The 19,074-nt window shown below is 40.6% G+C and overlaps 1 protein-coding gene across 10 annotated transcripts in view; it reads right to left on the reverse strand.

Moving 5' to 3' along the window:
* The window catches only part of Lrrc7 (leucine rich repeat containing 7), a 432,681-nt gene that overhangs the window by 276,968 nt on the left and 136,639 nt on the right, over nucleotides 1-19,074 (reverse strand). For all 10 annotated transcript variants that reach the window (XM_008846094.1, XM_029569851.1, XM_008846095.1 and 7 more), the window contains one exon: nucleotides 921-999. In XM_008846094.1, the coding sequence (XP_008844316.1) occupies nucleotides 921-999 (79 nt within the window). The remainder of the gene's footprint in view (nucleotides 1-920; nucleotides 1,000-19,074) is intronic.

Here is a 19,074-nt window from a genome sequence, read left to right on the forward strand (position 1 = left end):
TGATCTCTTGCACATATTATTGTAGATGTGAGTAGCCTTTCTGGATTTTATTTCCAATTCCCTTTGACCCTAATGTCGAGGCTTATGACTTCCATCTATTTCATGATTCCTTGAGCTACTTATAGACCTCTCTCTTCAGGACATACTGGAGTGAGCCACACTACATGCCCAATCTCATTTTCTCATGCAATTTCTTAACTCACAGAGCTGCACATATTATTGTAGATGTGAGTAGCCTTTCTGGATTTTATTTCCAATTCCCTTTGACCCTAATGTCGAGGCTTATGACTTCCATCTATTTCATGATTCCTTGAGCTACTTATAGACCTCTCTCTTCAGGACATACTGGAGTGAGCCACACTACATGCCCAATCTCATTTTCTCATGCAATTTCTTAACTCACAGAGCTTGAACCACAGATAACTATTTCTGATGCAGCATCATGACCACTCAAGTCTCCTCATTTCCCAGGGTCATCTCATTACCCTCAGTGCCCTCTGGTACACAATTACCTCTTATTTGTAGTCAGACCTAATTTCTTTGATCTGCACAATCATCTGTCAAAGTATTCATCACTACCCGTAATCCTTGCACTGTTTGGAACTTCCAGTTCCTGGATGCTAATTTCCCACCATCACTGCAACTAATATGTACTTTCTTGACTTTGACTCTGGTCCATGAGACACTGCTGAGAATTCCAGAGAAATGATGACAGGTTTTGCTGCAAAGCAATGCTATCTTATGCTAGCTGTGCCTTCCTTCCTGTGTACTGCTTCAAATCATCTTTATGAAACTGGTTTGGTGATATATTTCCCATCAATATTAAATGCTACATTGAAAACCCAATTATCATACAAGTTCCATCTAAGTACACTGTTAGCCAATGGAAATAGAAGTAAAATCTAATTATTTATACTCACTTAGAAATGGGATTGACACTGGCTTCAATAATTGTTAAACACTTACAGCACTTTATGTTTTCTGGAAATTCTTGTACACCTAAAAGGTTGAAAAAAGAAACAATAACATAAGTCCGTGAAAATATTCCAAAAAACTTGTCTAAAGTGTGGTCCTAACAGTAAGAACAAGCCGTTAAAACCACAAGTTTACTTATAAACTTCATCTAGGATAAACATTCAAGCAGAGATGATATTAAAATCACATAGAAATACAGATAAGTATGCAATTATTTTTCTAATGAAAGTTCAATGTTAAAAACATTTTAGGATAGTACTAGCTGAAAGTCAGCTATAAAGCCAAGGACAATTATATTCGATTCTTTACCAACTTAAAGAAATAGAGACAAAAGCAGCTTAAGGCATTTGGTTATTGTAATGGTACTAGTGGGGACAGGGAGTCAGCAGATAGAGAGAAAATGGAAGGTCAAATCATTGCTTCCTGTTACCACGTGATAAAATTGGGCAGAATGGACACACCACAGAGCTGATAAACATTCTAATTCCTCTAGGCTCTAGGGCTCTGAAAGGTTTTTGTTTGTTTATTTTTATTTTTTATCCTATTCCTCTTGATGCACCTGCCTTAAAGCGCAAGAGCTGAACCCTTCCCGAGTCATTCTGGCATTTCTGAGGTGGCAACCCTGTCTTTGCTGAACTGCTACTCTCTGTCACATCTGTCTATTGGCCAAGTGACAGAAAAACACTGGCTTTTCCAGGAAACTGAAAACCATTAAGCCTCAAGCCTATTTCATACATGTGAGGATCAGAGAAGTAGAAGACACAGAAATATCCATCTGTGAATCAGATGGTGCAGGAAGGCGATTGGTTTCCATGTGCCTGAGCACTGCTGTCTTCAATTTGGAACCATGCTTCTGAGAAGTTTCCAGAGTTTGTCTTGTACAGAGCTTTTTATCTGACAGAAGGGAGGAACATTTTGTGGCAGTATAATAGCTGAATGTTTGATGATGAATTTTGGGAAATGAAACTTTGCCTTCCTAGATTCCTTTAACACAGAGCCCTGAAGTCCAGAACCTTGAACCCCGAGAAGCAGCAGGAGTTTAGCTGTTCTTCCATTGTAAAGATGCTATGGAGGAAGGAGACGCTTCTTAACCATCTCTCCTCTCCTTACATGAAATCTCATCAGACATGTTCTAAAATAAATGCTGGCATATATGGCTTAGTAGGAACCCGGAGGAAGCTTGGGAACATCACTATTTGTGAATTTAAAAAGAAAATACGATTCTGTTCCTTTGGAAGGACATTAACTTATGAAGGGGCTGTTCAAGGTAGAAAGCAAGTCAGGAAGGAGATGTTAGAGTGTCTCGTCTCTCCCTCTTGGCATTTGTATTTATGTTGTGCACCTGTCAAAGACGGGGTTCAGACACCTTCTCTCTTTCAACCATTTTTACCAACCAGCAGAAGGGCCTCGTTCCTGTGGCTGTGCTCCACGCCGTGTTTACTAGCTGATATTCACTTAAACGGCATGTAAACCAAGTATGGATGGAGGCCAAAGGAAACTGAACTTGACGTTAAGGAAAGACAGAGAACGAGGCCCTGCTGTATTAGAACTGGTGTCCGATTCTCTGTCACAGAGCTGGGCTGTGTTGTGCACAGTTCAAAGGTGAGGTCACTGAGCAGAGTCGGGGTAACCCCGGGCAGGCCCTTTAAATGCTCAATGTCTTGGTTTTGTCTGAAACGATGATGTGAATGGCTTCATCTTGATTGTAGGGAGGATTGAGAGAAGAAGTTTAATATACAGCGAAACAGTAATTCAAGTGAGAACAGAACCAAATACGAAAGAAACGTTCTGAATTCTGTAAGTTTAGACTAAGTTCAGATAAGTGAATGTCCACCAGGGAGAAAGTCTCTGGGTACCAGTCCTGGATATCTGAGGAGTTCATCAGGCTGTGCTCAAGGCTGGAGCCCTGACTGGTTGTGGTGGTTTGAATGAGAATGTCCCTTATAGACTCTAAGAATTTGGATATTTTGTGCTCAGTGGTGGCACTGTTTTGGGAAGTCTTAGAAGATGTAACCTTGCTGGAGGAAGCACGTCACTGGGGGCAGGTTTGAGAGTTCTTAAGCCTTGCTGATCTCCAGTGGACCTCTGTCTCCTGTGCCTGCTTGAAGACGTGAGTGCCATTCCTGTTCAGACACCTCCCAGGCCTCCCTACCATAACAGACTCTAATCCCTCTGGAACCTGGAAAGGTATGCTCAAACCAAGTCTTCTTCCTGTAGGTTTCCTTGATTGTGGTATTTATCACAACAACAAAATAACGAATACACTGCTCATGGGGACTTCATAGAGGATCAGGTTGTGGTCAAGGCTGGAGTCCCAACTGCTCATGGGCACTTCATGGAGGATCAGGTTGTGGTCAAGGCTGGAGCCCTGACTGCTCATGGGGACTTCATAGAGGATCAGGTTGTGGTCAAGGCTGGAGCCCTGACTGCTCATGGGGACTTCATAGAGGATCAGGTTGTGGTCAAGGCTGGAGCCCTGACTGCTCATGGGCACTTCATGGAGGATGGTGCATTCAGTAATGAGAACTTGGATAGATTTTGAGATGTCTTTTTCTTAGTGCTCAGTTGGGCTGAGGTTTTTAAAAGGGAAAGCCACAGTGGAACACTCAGGACACTAGAGGAAAAGCCAACAAACCCTTAAACATAACTGAGCAGAAATTAAGCCATGTGGTTAGCAGCAAAAACTCCTAGGTTGAGAAAGCATTCCTTCAATCCCTGGGTATTTTTAATTTGCAGGCACCATTGCCAAGAAGCTCCCAAGGGACATGAGTCACCAAGCTGATGAAGGCGTGGTAGCCAGGAGCCTGACGTTCCTACAGGGGAGCGGCTTAGAAACCCCAGAATCCCTACCACTGTACTGAGCAAAATGTGGTGATTTTATGACTTTCTTTACTTGTGATTATCACAGTTCATGTAACTGCTTTCACAGTGGAGCACGTAGTTCGGAGAAATCTGATCCACGTTCTTTGGCCTTGGTCACTCATATTTGGCTCTGAATAACTGCCTCTCATTCCTTTAGGAACAAGATTTGTGTTTTGTGTTGACAAATAGATGAATGAATCAGTGAAAGAATCCTTCAAAAAGTCACCAGAATGACTGTGAAAATTTCCAAAATCAGTAGTTCACAGTGGGCCGGAGAGCAGTATATACACTGGACAAGGTCATTCTGATTATTTGATGCTAAAACACTTAGTATCAAACTTGACATTTAACAAGTACCCAATAAACAATAGATAAAACCCTTGTGCTAATGAGAGATGAGAAGCTGTAATTCCCCATGTCATTGCAAAATCATTTGGTCCTTTTAATAATTCTGTGGTGGAGATATTATGTGTATGTTAATGTACATTCAGGTGCACATGTATACAGGTGTGTGTGCACGTGTTCACATGCCTGTAGAGACCAGAGGTCAACCTTGGGTGTTTCTCCTCAAGTGCCATTCACCTTGTTATTTTGAGACAGGGCCTCTCCTGGAAACCTGAACAGCCCTGCTTAAGCTAGACTAGACTGGCCAGTCAGCTCGAGGACCCAGTTATCTCTTGTACCACACTGGATCCAGGTAGGACTTGATCCATGTTTAGCACCACAGCATTTACTCTGCTCTCCATTATGCTAATTTCTATCAAAAATGACTGGAATTTGCTTTTAAATCCACTGTTAACTAACTTCTGCTATTGTTCTGTCTGGTCCTTGGAAACACTATGTTTAATTTATGAAGAAAGATTATATATTTACATATTATATATTTACTATAAATAATATTTATCACTTATAATACATGTATTTTACATATATGGTGAATTTTGTTATGATTTTTAAATGTATTCACCTAGAAATAGGAAATAAGTAGCCTTTAATAACATAACTTATTTCAAAGATTTTAACGTGTTCACATAGAAAACAGTATCATACAATTCAAGTTCTAATCCCTGATTTTCAGCTGAGATGTCACAGAATTTACAATGAGTTGCCTTGTAAGAATGCTCCCAAGCTCACTTCTGAGACTCTCTGGGCATCAAGCTTATCATATTTAGATTCAAATTCTGGCTGAGCCATCACTCACCATATACTCTGGTCACTAATCACATGGGGGAATATTGAGTTTTATAGGCAAAATCATATGTTAGCTTTTAAAAACAGACACTTTTCCTACTTACAAGTGGCACATGATATCAATAAATATTTACTCTCCAAATTTAAACACTATGCTGAGACTTACCAAACGTAATCACTTCAGAAAATATACCACAGAATCTAATTTGATTGTGTTCACAAAGATACTGACAACAGGCAACCCTCCTACACTCTGAACTCAAGGCATCTTAGAAACAAAACTTAACACTACAGAATTAATCAAAACTGCACTAGCAAATTATTAATTACTTGAAACAGAAAGATTTAATATACTATTTAGATGCCACACCTGATGAAGTCTGTTCTTTTATTTACATTTTTAAAAAAATATGAGGCTTAAAACATTATATGAGTGTAATAATTCATCTGTAAACCTAGAAATGTGCAGCCAATTTTGAAAGAGATGTACCCTAGCTCAGAAAAATGTTATTGAATAGGTTAATGCTGTTGTAATGAAATGCTTCTTCTAATTAAAAAAAATATGAGGCTTGAATATTTCACAAGTTCCTGCTCTGGGTTAGGGATGCAGCTCAGTTAGTAAAGTGTTTGCAGAAACCCTGGGTTTGATCTCAGCACTACATCGACAAGGTGCTGTGATACATGTCTGAGTTCCTGCACTTTGCAGGTGGTGACAGGTGGATCAAGAGTTCAAGGTCATCCTTAGCTACATAGTGAGTTCTAGGCCAGCCTGAGCTAAATGAGACCCTGTCTCCAAACAAGCAAACAAACTAGTCTTTGCTCCACTGGGATTTGAGAAGTCCTTTGTCACTTGTGAGAGCTATGCCTTCCCTGCACACATTCTGTCTCTGTGGCTCCATTTGGCCATCACACTGCATATTCACCTTGTCCCCAGGGAGTGGGTGGAAGGGAGCAAAGAAAGCTGAGATCCCCCAGCCTTGCTTGCCTATCTGGCCTGTGGAGGGGAGATGGAGAGCCATGGATAAATGTCAGGTTAGTAGGCTTGATTCATTATTTTTATTTGGGCTGTCTTGCCAAAATAAAAGGACATTACATTAACAAGTTCTGTGTGTGTGCGTGTGCGCACGTGTGTGTGTCCTCACCAGTGTGTACATGTGTGGAGGCTAGAGGTTAAGAGTGGGCGTCTTCTTTAATCTCATACTTTCTTGCTTTTGAAGCAAAGTCTACCACTGAACCTGCCTCCACTTCGTAAGTGCTGGTCTTATAAGCATGCGACCGTGCCTCGCTGTGGGTGTCGTGGATCCAAACTCAGGTCTCCATATTTGAGCGCTAAGCACACTTTACTGACTGGATCATCTCCCCAGCCCTTAACAGAGGTTCTTAAACCTTTAATTTAAAAATCTTTTGGGTTTCTTCAATGGTAAGATTGCTGAAATCAAAAAGGACATCAAAACTGGTATCATTAAAATTTGTATTAAGCCTTAAACTGGCATTAAATATATATCGAAGTATGAAAAGAAACATTTCTCCTACTGTACATGTTAAATTTGGAATCTAAATGTAGAAACAATTTCATCATTATTAAGAACTTAGCTTAGCAATAAATAAAGCGCTGACCCTGTGGCTGTAAATAGATCTACCATAGGGAACCCGAGATTCTGTGATACAGAAGCTGCCCGTCCATCTCACTTGCCTAATGTTTGTTCTGTTCACCACCATTTTTGTTTGCCATCATCTATTTTCTCATCCAAACACTGGTCTAAATACCATCTTATAGACAAATCTAAACTCTGGCATTTGCATGAGAATTTTTTATACTATTTGAAACCCTTTCTTCTTAATGTCTGTTGTTTGAGATTATATTATTTCTGAAATAGAATGATACTAGAAAATCAAAAAAACAACACTGCAAGTGGTTATTAGTCAAGGACTCTGCTACTTTTTCTTTTAATATGATTCTTTCTTTAATTGCAATTTCCTGAAGAAAAAAAGAGTCATTCACACATTCAACAAGATTTTACTTAGTGCTTTCTCTGTGTTAGGAAGTGATAAATATTGAGGTGGACAATTCTTCTCCTTTATCAAACTTATATTTTAGCAGGTGAATGCATGTGAGAAACCATGCAAAATTAATGTATAAGTACATACTGTGGAATATAGATTTTAAAACATATTTTAACTGAATTTTTGTAAATTGCATACGATACATATTAATCATATTTGGTCCCCCTTCCATAACTGCACCACCGTAGCCCACCCACAGAACTTCATGCATTTTGGTATGTATGTTAAGGCCTATTGAGTTATGTGTGTGCACCCAAAGGTCCCTTCATGTGAATTCATCCACTGGAGCCTGTTCAGCCTGTCTAACAATGGATCTGGACCTGACCTGGAAGCCTCCTCCCTGAAGACAAGCTCTCATAGTTTTAGAGGACACTAGGCAAACTGCTAAGGGAGAAAAATCAATCAATTGTCCACACCCAGCTTAAAAGTCTAATAACCACAGCAATGACCGGCACAGAAAACTATACCGGTACAATAGTGGCACTTTTTTCTTGGGGGTAAACAACAGTTACTAATTGGACTTAAAGCTTGCTCAATGGGAGGAAATTTATGTGTGGCACTGTAAACATAGCCAAATACACATGGCTGGAGGGACCATAGAGCTTAGAGAAAATGCTAAGTCTGTCACATCCTTAGACAAATACAGTTTCTTACTATATGCTAAATATGGATCCTTATATTTACAGACAAGTATGTCAGTTACCACTAATCAAAGAAGCTTCTTTTGCAACAGAGACTATTACAGAGTTCCATAACTGATCACACACAGAGATTAAGTGTCTGTGAGCTGCTCGACTCTAAGTGACATATGTCCAATGGAACCTCTTCACCTAAGACTCATGGAACATCGTGGAACAAGGGGTGGGAAGAATACTGCTGCATCTCTCAACTCTCATCAGCGAACTTCCTTCTACAACAGAGGGTGAGGATCACAAAATGCAGAGAATAAGAGGCTGCAGAGTGTGTGTCCTTGGATAGGGCTCCTGTAGAAAAACTCAGCCACGCAGGGCTCTGGGACCATTGTGGAAGAGGGATGAAATACAAATTTTTAAAGTACATCCTTATGAGTCTCTGAATTTCCACAGTGTTTTCTGCCGATCACTTTTTGTCTTTAATTTTATTAATTTGGATCCTTTCTTTCTTTTGCTTTATTTGACTGAAGGTTTGTCAATCTTGTTAATCTTTTCAAAGAACCAAGTCTTCATTTCATTGATTCTTTGCATTGCTATTTTCCATTTCATTCATTTCTGCCCTGATTTTGATGATCTCTTCCTGTACACTTTTTTGATTTGTTTGTTCTTGTTATTCTAGGGTCTTTAGGTGCATCATTTAATTATTAATTTGAAAGCTCTCACGGGTTTTGATGTGGGCACTTAGTAAACCTTCCTCTTAGACTGCTTTCATTGTGTCTCATGGATTTTAATATTTAAAATTTTAATTTTCATTCCACTCTAGGAATATTTTAGTTTCCTTCTTAGTTTCTTCCTTGACCAATTATCAAAAATTAGTGCATTGTTTCATTTGCATGAGTTTACATGCCGTCCACAGTTTCTATTGCCACTGGTTGCTATCTAGCTTTATTCCATTGTGGTCCGACAGAACGGCAGGATGTTATTTCAATTTCCCTATATTTTTTGAGACTTACTTTGTGTCTTAATATGTGGTCGATTTTGGAGAAAGGCCCATGGGGCAACTGAGAAAAATGTGTACTCTGTTTGGGTGGAATGTTCTGTTGATTGTTATATTTATTTGATTTATGATGTCACTAACTCCTGAGTTTCTCTGCTTAATTATTTTTTCTGGATGACCTGTCTATTGGTGAAAGTGGGGTTTTGAAGTCACCCGCTATCACTGTGTTGTTGTTAATCTGTGGTATTAGCTCTGATAGTATTTATTTTTTGAAACTGGATAGCCCTGTGTTTGGTATGTAAATGTTTAAGATTGTAATATACCTTGGTGGATTTTTAATGAAGTGTCTGTTCTGACTTATCTGTTATCTGCTCTGACTAGCTTTGGTTTGAATTCTATTTTTCAGATATTAGAATAGCTATGACGGCTTGTTCCTTACCATTTGCTTGGAATACCTTTTGCCAGCCATCGTTGAAGGTGAAGTTTTTTCTTGAAAACAACAACAAGATGGATCCTATTTTCTTTTCTTTTGGGGACAGGATCTCACTATGTAGCCCTGGCTGGCCTGGAACTCACAGAGATCCACCTGCCTCTGCCTCCTGAGCTCTGGGATTAAAGTCATTTGTCATCACGTCTGCCAGACCCTGTTTTCTAATCCAATCTGTGTCTTTTAATTGGGGGAATGAGACAATTAGTATTCAGCATTATCAAAAAATGTGTTTTATCATATTATTTGGTAGTGTTTTATCAGATTCCTTTCCATTTCTCCTCCAACGAGATACCTATTCATCTGCATTCATGGCAGCTCTATTTACAACAGCCTAGAAATGGAAAAAGCCTAGATAGATGTCCATCAACTGATAAATGAATAATGAAAATGTCTTACATTTACAGAATGGAATATTATTGAGCTATTAAGAAAAACAAAATTATGAAGTTCATACATGAATGAATGGAGTTAGAAACAATCATTCTAAGTGAGGTCCCCAGACCTAGAAAGACAAACATCACAGGCTTTCTCTCGGTTGTGGGTGTTAACCTTGAATTTTCATATATATAATTTGTTTCATTTGGAATACCCATAGAGGCTGAGAAATCAGTAAGAGGAGGGGTATAGAGGGAGTTCTCAGGGGAGGGGAGACAGGATGCAGTGTATAAAGCAAAGGGGTAAAGAGGAATAATGGGACAGGAAGGTTTAAATGGAGCAGGCGTGGGAAAGCTGGGCAGAGGAGGGGATACAGGGAGACATAACACAAAAGATCTTCTGAAAAAGTCATATGGAAACCTACTAACACAGAAACCTCCTAAAATATATACATACACATACATAAAAAGGTGCTACAGTGGGGCAACAGTGCCTCTACTAGATACCCCAAGAGAAAAGTGCCACTACTGCACCAGTGTCATAGGCTGTGCCGGCCACTGATGTGGTTATTTGGTCATCTGATGTTTTCCCCTGGCCCCTTCGTGTACCTGGCATTTTCTAGACTTAGCAAGGAAGCCAGTATGGCTGTTAGCTGGGCCAGGCTATTTTGTGAAGGTCCATTTTTTACACAGTGATGACAACTTTATCTGTTCTCCACCTAGCTATAATCAAAGGTCAGGAATGTTAACCAGGGCCATGCCATTTTGTGAAGCTCCTCCTTTTTGGTTGAACTGTGATAATCCCTGAAAATAAAGAAATTTGGTTTACAGAACTAACGTGACTTGTTTCTCCAGATTCTCGCCTTCCTTATTTTACTGACGGCCCAGTAATGACCAGCAAGCACAGATGGTTATTGCTTACTCAACAGTCTGCAACTATTACCTCTAGCAATGGTCAACTGTGCATCAAGAAAAAAAAACTTTTAGCACCCTTCCCACCCACTCTTCTCTACCCTATCACTACCCTAGTCTGTAAGCAGACAGTGTCCTCCTCCTCCTTCCTGCAGAGAAGCCTCTGATGTCTTTCTTCCAGATAAAAGCATATAATGTCATCAAGGCGTGCATTCTCCTGTCTTTCTTTCTTTCCCATTGACTCTATAATGGCTAGAAAGCAGAAAGAGAAGAGTTGCCAAACTTTTTGATCAGAGATATGATAGGGTGGCCAAGGAAGGGGATGGGCATCATCTAATATAAGGTCTTTTAGCCCATGGCAGGACTTTGACTTTGAGTGATGTAGAGAACCTCTGAGTATGTAAATGTGATGTGATTTCATTCAAGAAGATCACTCTGGCTTCTGATTACAGTGGCCTTTGTAAAGATGGGAGGTCAACAGGGACTACCCAATCAACCATGAGGCACATGGATGGTAGCTTTTATAGCTGTGGCTAAAGTTGAGGGACTGAGAAAGGTATGGAATCTGGATGTGTTTGGATTGTGCACCCAAGAGGAGTTCCTGAGGAACTGAATAATGGATTTAAGGAACACAGGGGAACTTAGGACAATCCTAGGTTGCTTATGCCAGGTAACTTGAGAGATGAAACTGCCTTTCACTCATTTGGGAACACAGTATATGCACTAGGTTTTAAAAAGAAGATAGAGTTGAATTTTGGACATGGCTAAACCGTCTGTTACAAATCAGTAGGAGAACCCAGGCATGTTTTTATATAAAAACTTAAGAGTTTAAGATCAGACTAGACTATGAATAATGGTGATTTCAGCAGCTCTGGTTCCCTGTACGGGATCAAGCCAGGCAAAATTCTAGAATGGAGGGACAGTAGGGCTCAGGAGCCACCAACCCTAATCCAGGAGCAGTTGATAGTAGCTCCCTGGGGAGGGAGTGTCAGTTTTCATTAAGGGTGTAGGCCAACCATGCTCCAGCTGATGGCTCCATACTCATGAGTATATAGACAGCAAAACTGGACTCAGTTGCTCATTATAAAAACAGAGGTGTTGGGGAGGAACTGGGAGGTGTTAGGGGACAGAATGGAAGTGAATGTGATCAAAATATATTGCATGACCCGAGAGTACTTGCTTTGACTTCCACTGCAGGGGCTGACATCTCAGCATACCTCCAGAAAGTACCTGTTCTGGCCTCTCTCTGGCATAGGGGCTGAGAACTCAGGGGGCTGCATGAGAGCGCCTGGATCCTGCCTCCATGTGGTGAAGCCTTTGCGAAGGAACTGACACCAATTCTAGCCATTCCAACAGCTATTAAAGTGCCTGTAAACAAATTCTGAGTCCATCACTCTCAAGTTCAGCCTTGGCAGACAAAAGAAACATGAAGAGGACCCAATAGAGGGATGCCTTTGGAAGCGCTTGTCAAGAAATTCCAATGGACTCTGATATGAACATTTGAAATTTGCCTTGTTTTGACTTTTTTCTGATTCTCTGTCTAGAACTTGAAATATTAATTACTCTTGCCTTTACTTCTCCTTCACATCTCCTAGGCACTAGTCAAGAACTTTCTTTTCTCCCTATAGTTAAGAGTTATGCAATTTGGGAGTCTTTTGGATAGACCCACTGAAGGGGTACTCCAATTCCCTGTTCAGCATGGAAGAAGCCAGAGCAGTCTGTATCCTAATCCCTACTGGCAATTTGGGTAACCTCTTCAGAGGATGGTGTGATAAGAATAGGAGGTAGGAACTGGCTAGGCAGTTAGGGTAAAAAAGACCCCAAAGAAAAATAGCCAGTTTCTTGGCTAAAAGCCAAAATGTCCTTGGGCCTGTTAGCAACATACTCTGTTCCAAAGGCCAAAAATGTCAAAAGTATTTGGGAGCTGTTATCTAATCCCTAAACGATTTTAGGGTTACCTCTCCAGAGGGGGGAATGTAGAAAGAAAGAAAGAAAAAGAAAGGATACATGAATTTGCTCAGGAAAAAGTGATGGGGAGATACAGGAGGAGTCAGAGGGGAGGGAGTGGGCATGGATTTGACCAAAACACTTTATATGCATGTATGAAATTCTCAATAAATTTTTTTTAAAAAGTTAAAAAATACATTGCATGAAAGAATTCTCAAAGAATTAATACAAATATATTTTAAAACAAAATGGCAATTCAGTTATATAGATAATATTTAAACCTTGAGACAAAGGTCAGCTCTGATAGAACGAGTCAGATAATAGAGACAAGGATGGAGCCCTGATGCCCCAGGAGCATAAACAAGGGGGTCAGTGCGACAGAAGGCAGAATAAGAACACCGAGTCCTAGAATCCAAATGAAGCTGTTTCAAGTTGAAAGACAGGGTGAACTTTTCAACAGGACACCACCAGATCAAGTGGAGGGAGAACAGAGAATGGTCACTGTGTTTAGAAAGGTGAAGGTCACCGAGACCTTGAAGGGAACCGGCACAAGGGAAGTAGGGGAAAATGGAGTTTGGTTTAAGAGCAGCTGGAGAGCAAGTCCAGATAGAAAATAGAGACAAAGTCTGTCTTAAGCTGTTGCTGCAGGGGACTAGCAGGGGAGGAGAAGCCAAGAATTTTTTTTAATGGTGCTTTTAGGGCAGAAGAATCAGTAGCGTACATATATTCCGATTAGAATAATCAAGTAGAGGAGGACTTCCAGATGACACAGCATGGAATCAGGAGAGCTGCTGGTATGACTGTCTGGGGCAGGCAAGAGAAGGTGGCCAGCTGGTTGGGAGACTGCTTGAGAGGGAGCAGGAGGAGTCTGGAATCAGGGAGTGTGGGCACAGAGGCTGGAAGGGGGATGTAGTCTGTTCTGAGTTTCAGTTTTCTCATGGATCATGCTCAGCACTGATGGCCACATAGATGAGGTGCCACAGGTCTGGAGGTGGAGACATGGTCATTACTAGACACACGGAGGAGAGTCAGATGCTTGCTGAGAAGCCTAAGGCTGCACTTTAGATTGTGATCATGAAATCTGAGATACCAATCTATGTGGTTGGCTTTTTTTTTTTTTTCATTTTCATTCAGAAGTGAGTAGATAACTGGATTCAGCTTGGTTTGTAGTTCTTGTGATGAAAGATATGCAGCAACATGGAGGGGTTAAGAAGGTTCACAAATGAACAGTTTGATAATCAACCACAGAACTTGAATATGGTAAACAGAGAAAAATATCTCAAGGCGGGGCGGGGTGTGGCACAGCAGCATCAGGGGTTGGTCTCGGTCTGGTTTAAGGAACGCTGAAGCTGGCTCTGCTCCACAGAAGAGAAGGATGCAGTTGGGATTCAGCAGCTGACATTTAACTTCTTGATATTCCCAATAGTATCTAGGATATGTCTAGGCAAACAATGACAACCCAACTAGTGCTTCTTAAATTGCTTCTAATTCTATTTCGCACCAATAGCTAGAAGCATTGAATGAAATAATTCAAACATGAGAAGAAACACTTGATTTGCGTACAGAAGCTGTAGATTCTAATTGCTTATATGGAGATGGGAAAGGTAATTATCTCTCTTCACACAAATATAATAGCAGACTTTACAAATGCCAAATTTTGAATGATTTGGTGTTCCTTCAAATTCATAAAAAGCATTTCTTGTAAGTTTTTGTACAAATGAATATACATAATTATGTATAGAGATACTGAATGTTTGCTGAATTTCACAAGCAGCACCAGCCCAAAGTGTTTACTCTGCAGTGTAAGCGCTGATTGCTGGCACAAGGAGACTATAACGCCATGTTTCATATGAAATAGGACAAGTGAAACACAGGCCACAAAACCTTTTCATCTGTATTTTAATTATTATCATTTTTCGAAATCATATTTTTAGGAGAACTTAGAATTGGATTAGACTCTGGAGGAGTAAAAAATGGAGCTGCACTCAGAAAAATAGTATAAGTACTGAAGTTTAGTCTCAAGGATTTTTTAATTTGACTAAAGAAACTGAGGTTTGAAGGCAGGCAAGGGTTTGAAATCAGCATCCAAATGCTGTGCATTTTGCTTAGGTTGAACAGCATCCATGAAATCTAGGATTTACAGCACCATACAATAGGATTTCTAGTTACTCTGGTTTGCAGTGCAGTGCTTAATGCAGGGCAGGCTCCTCAGAATTTGATGCATATTTTCCTTCTCTTTAGCATGAAGAAATTAGAAATAATGTCTCAGCAGAGAGGAGGTGGTGGGAAAACTAGAGAGGAACTCCAGAGCTCTTCCCACTGACCAGTCGTTTGCTATGTAGATGCCAACTGTTTCTCCTATAAAAATGATCTGTATACAGTGCTGGCAAACTCATGTGAACACAGAAACGTTAAAGCGGTTATTAGACTTGAGACCCTAACACCACAGAATGGTCACAGAACATGGAGAGACCAAGTCAGGGCTGACAAGGGAGCTTCACTCTGGCTGGCTTAGCTCTGACTGTATGGAAGGTGCTATGCAGGCTGCTGGAGAGAAAAAGCCATCAACAGTCCTGCCCAGCTGTGAACACCATGAACTCCAGTAATGATCAGTATGGCAAGACATGCCCATTGGTGCAATAATGGCACAAACGTTATGGGGGTAACCAACTGCTTTCAGATTGGATTTAAGACCCATCCCACAGGAGGAAACACATGCCTAGTACTGTAAATCTGGCCAAGAACCCATGGTTGGGGAGCTCTTGGGTACCAGGGGTGAATCTACTACATCTGCTAAATGGACATAGCATCAAGTACCTTCTAAACGTATATCTCTCCACCCTTATATTAGTGCAGCATTCAGACCTCATCAGAGAATTTTCTTTGTACAGAAGATGGTGGTTAACGCAGACTCACATCTGGTCACACTGCTGAGAATAAATTCCTATGGAGTATTCAATCACACTTGGAACATCTATCTCCCCTGCCGTCAAGGTTTAGGAACCATGATGGCAGAGAAGCAGAAAGATTGTAATAGCTGGAGGTTGGGGAGGACTGGGGTCAAACAGTGTCTTCTGGACATGTCAGGACGGTTGCGCTCATGAACTCACAGCAGCTCTGCTTGGCCATATAAGATCTGCACAAGATCAACCCAGTCAGCACTGTAGCATGGAGTGGGAAATGGTTCATGAACCCCTACCTCTAACTGAGGAGTTATTGTCAGTTGATGGCTTCCTGGGGAGGGATAGTCTATTTTCTTTAACAGTGTGGTTCCTGGTAGGTAGACTATGTTCGAATAGATGGTTCCACACCCAGGCATATGGGCAGCAGGAATTAGAGTCAATGGGTCACTAAAAAATTAAAAAGACACCAGGTTGGGAAGGTGGGGAGAGGTGGATCTCAGAAGAGTTAGGTGGATGAATAGTAAGTGAATATGATTGAAATATAGTGAATGAAATTCTCAAACAATAAAAATACTTAGCAAAAAGATGATGATGCAATAGGAAATATTTTGCAATAATTCCTTTCTACAATGACTGCAATAAAACTTAAAGTTTTATATATAAGATAAAACTTAATTTTACCTTTAAATTAGTCTGCACATAAGGCTACGCAGATGTGTGGCATATAGGGCAATGCTATATTGGGTAAGCAATGACCAGGGGGAGCCTCCAGAGGGCAGTTTACTGTAAAGCAAAAAGCATACAACCATTGGGTCAATAAACTTGGAGGAGTGTCCAGGAGGGAGTCAGAGACTTTACGTTTCAGCCCTGTGGAGATGGAATTGAGGAACTCAGAAATCACAGCAAGGAGAGTTAGAGTTTCCTGTGAGAACTGCCTATGAGTGGTTAAATAGAAAAACCAAATCCGGATAAGTCATCAGTCACAAGAGACAGTAACACAACTGATTCTGCCTCAGGGACATATCTTGGGAGAAATTTTGTAAAGCTTTGCATGACCTCGACCCATAATGTGTTTATAGAGGAATATATGGGACTTAGACCAAATGAATTAACTGACAGTGACTGCCTCTTTGCCTGTCTGCTTCAACAACACAGATTTTGAGTAAGAACTGCATGAAATGGACTGCTTAATATTATTTTGTCTTTAATATTATTGCAATTTTTCCTTCATTTTCAGTAGTCAGCTTCGTGGAGCGTTGCATCCGCCTGTACAGGACAGAAGGTGCAGTAGATGTGGAGACAGTGGGAAGCTCAGTTCCTGTCCACTGGGTGCTTCATCTGGGGGGTAAAACAGTGATGACTCACCATGGCCTGCTACCAGCTCAATTTTGCTCTTAAAAGTATTTTTAGGGGCTGGGGATTTAGCTCTGTGGCAGAGTGCTTGCCTAGCAAATGCAAGGCCCTGGTTCGGCCCTCAGCTCCGAAAAAAAAAAAAAAAAAAAAAAAAAAAAATTTTTAAAAAATTTTTTGACAATAGACAACAGGTCAATCATGTAGTTCTGAAAAGGCCCTAATGTGATCCTGGGAAAGGTGACCTCTAGCTGACAGAACCCAGAGTGGACTTCAGAGGCCAGGGGGGACGTCCTCCCATGCATATACTAAGTTACATACCCCGCTGTGAGTGCTGCCAATACACAGGCATTATTTGGTGGTTCCATATCCATATCAAGACACCAGAGTTAAAAGCCCTGCTACCAGGTTGGGAAGGTGAAGGAGAAACTGCTCTGCTTTTCTCTTGTCATCAAGTTCTTTAATGGAGTAAAATGTACATCTTTATTTTGATGCGGTGCTATGAACAGAGGTTCTATAGAAAGAGGAAGTAGTCGTAGTGTAGGAGATAGTGATCTAAAGTAAGACATTGACAGTATTGAGGTGAGCATGTTAATCAAACAGTATAAACTTTATGCTGAATAAATTATATAATGCTTTGCCAAACACCCAAGTGTGTAGTTACAGTACATTGATCTTGATCGTATGGTGACATTTTCTCCCTAACCCATACAAGGCAGCCCAAGGTGACTTCCCTAAGAATTTACAGCACAGACCATCTCTTTTCTTTCAATGGTTTAAAGATTTTAATCACTTAACTGCTTCTTCTTGTGAATCTGGAAGAGGAAGCTTCCCTTTCTTTCCTGCAGATGGAGAAAGTGATTTACCCTGAGCTTTGTGTGCATTTGGGGGAGTGTAAAATTGGCATGCCACTAACATACACAACGACGTCTGGACTCTGATTGCCTCTCATTATAACTAACAATAGTAATTTTGCCCACCATGGTGCTGCTCACAGCCATTCATGTATAGAAATAGTTTTAGAGGATGAGAGAAAAATCACTTAATTGCCAGAGAATTAGGAAGCATTTCCAAATTAATTCATTTTTTAGAGTCCTTATATTATGGTGTCATCTTCTCTAAGACACGATGACAAATCAACAATCAAACTTGAAGTGAAATCACTCCCTAATTAAACCTTATCACTCATTATCTAACTTTATCATATAAAACGATTCACCCCATTACAGCCATGCATCAGCTCTGCAGCCAGGCTTGGACTATTTATTCACACAGCATCATGCAATGCAGCCATCTCTGAGCCACGCAGATTTTAATTTGACTATTCAATTCAGATGTGAGGAAGATCCATGAGGATGAAAGGTGGTGCCTTTTCCCTTGGACTACAATGAGTGTTAGGGAGCAAGAGGTGCCGAGAGGCATGATTCATATGTAATGTGGACATGCCTTTACTTCTCTCTGGTTACAGAGATGACCATGTTTCAGTAAAGTGAACTAAATGTCTTCAGAAAGGTCAAGATCAATCGATTTATTTTTAAGAAAATAATGCTTTTTATTTAAGAAGCTGAAATCTTATTTTCCAGTTCATTGGGCATTTTGAATATTCACTTTATGTAGTCAGCTCTTTATTATTACTAGTAAGCATTTCATATATGAATACTGTATTTACATCATTTCTACCCACCCTCTGCCCCCTCTAGCTTCTCCCATGCCCACTGCTCCTTCTTGGTTCCTTTTCCTCCTTTTTGAGTATTGTTGTTACGTGTGTGTGTGTGTGTGTGTGTGTGTGTGTGTGTGTGTGTGATGCACTGAGTCCATTTAGTGATGCTTGTGTATATATGTATAGGGCTGATCACTTGGGACTGGATAACCTCTCAGTGAACTTGGCGTTCCCGGAGAAAACTGCTTCTCCCTCCCTCGGGATCTGTTGATTGCCTAGAGCTCTTCTACAGGTGGGATTTTGGGAAATTTCCCTGATCCATACTGGCACGTCAACTTGTGTTGTTATTATGCAAGTATTGCTTCTCCCTATCACATCTAGAACATACTATCTAGCAGCTGGCATTCTGGTCCTCCAGCTCTTACAATCTCTCGTTTCTTCCAGGAGTCCCCCTGAGCCTTAGGTGGAAGGGTTACATTGTAGATGTATCCATCAGGGCTGGGCTCAACACCATAACTTATTCGCTGCATTTTTATCAGTTGTGAAAGTTTGTAATAGTCTCTATCTCTTCTGGAAACCCTACATATTTGTGGGAAACTATGTGATATTTTGATGCATGTGTACACTAGGCAATGTTGAAATCAAGCTTACCCCAATCCATCTCTTCATGCATTTATCATTCGACTTGAACTCATTTCTTCTAGTTTCTTGAAACAC

The sequence above is a fragment of the Nannospalax galili genome, unplaced genomic scaffold (genome assembly GCF_000622305.1).
Source record: "Nannospalax galili isolate Female #2095 unplaced genomic scaffold, S.galili_v1.0 scaffold442, whole genome shotgun sequence".
Taxonomy (NCBI): Eukaryota; Metazoa; Chordata; class Mammalia; order Rodentia; family Spalacidae; genus Nannospalax; species Nannospalax galili.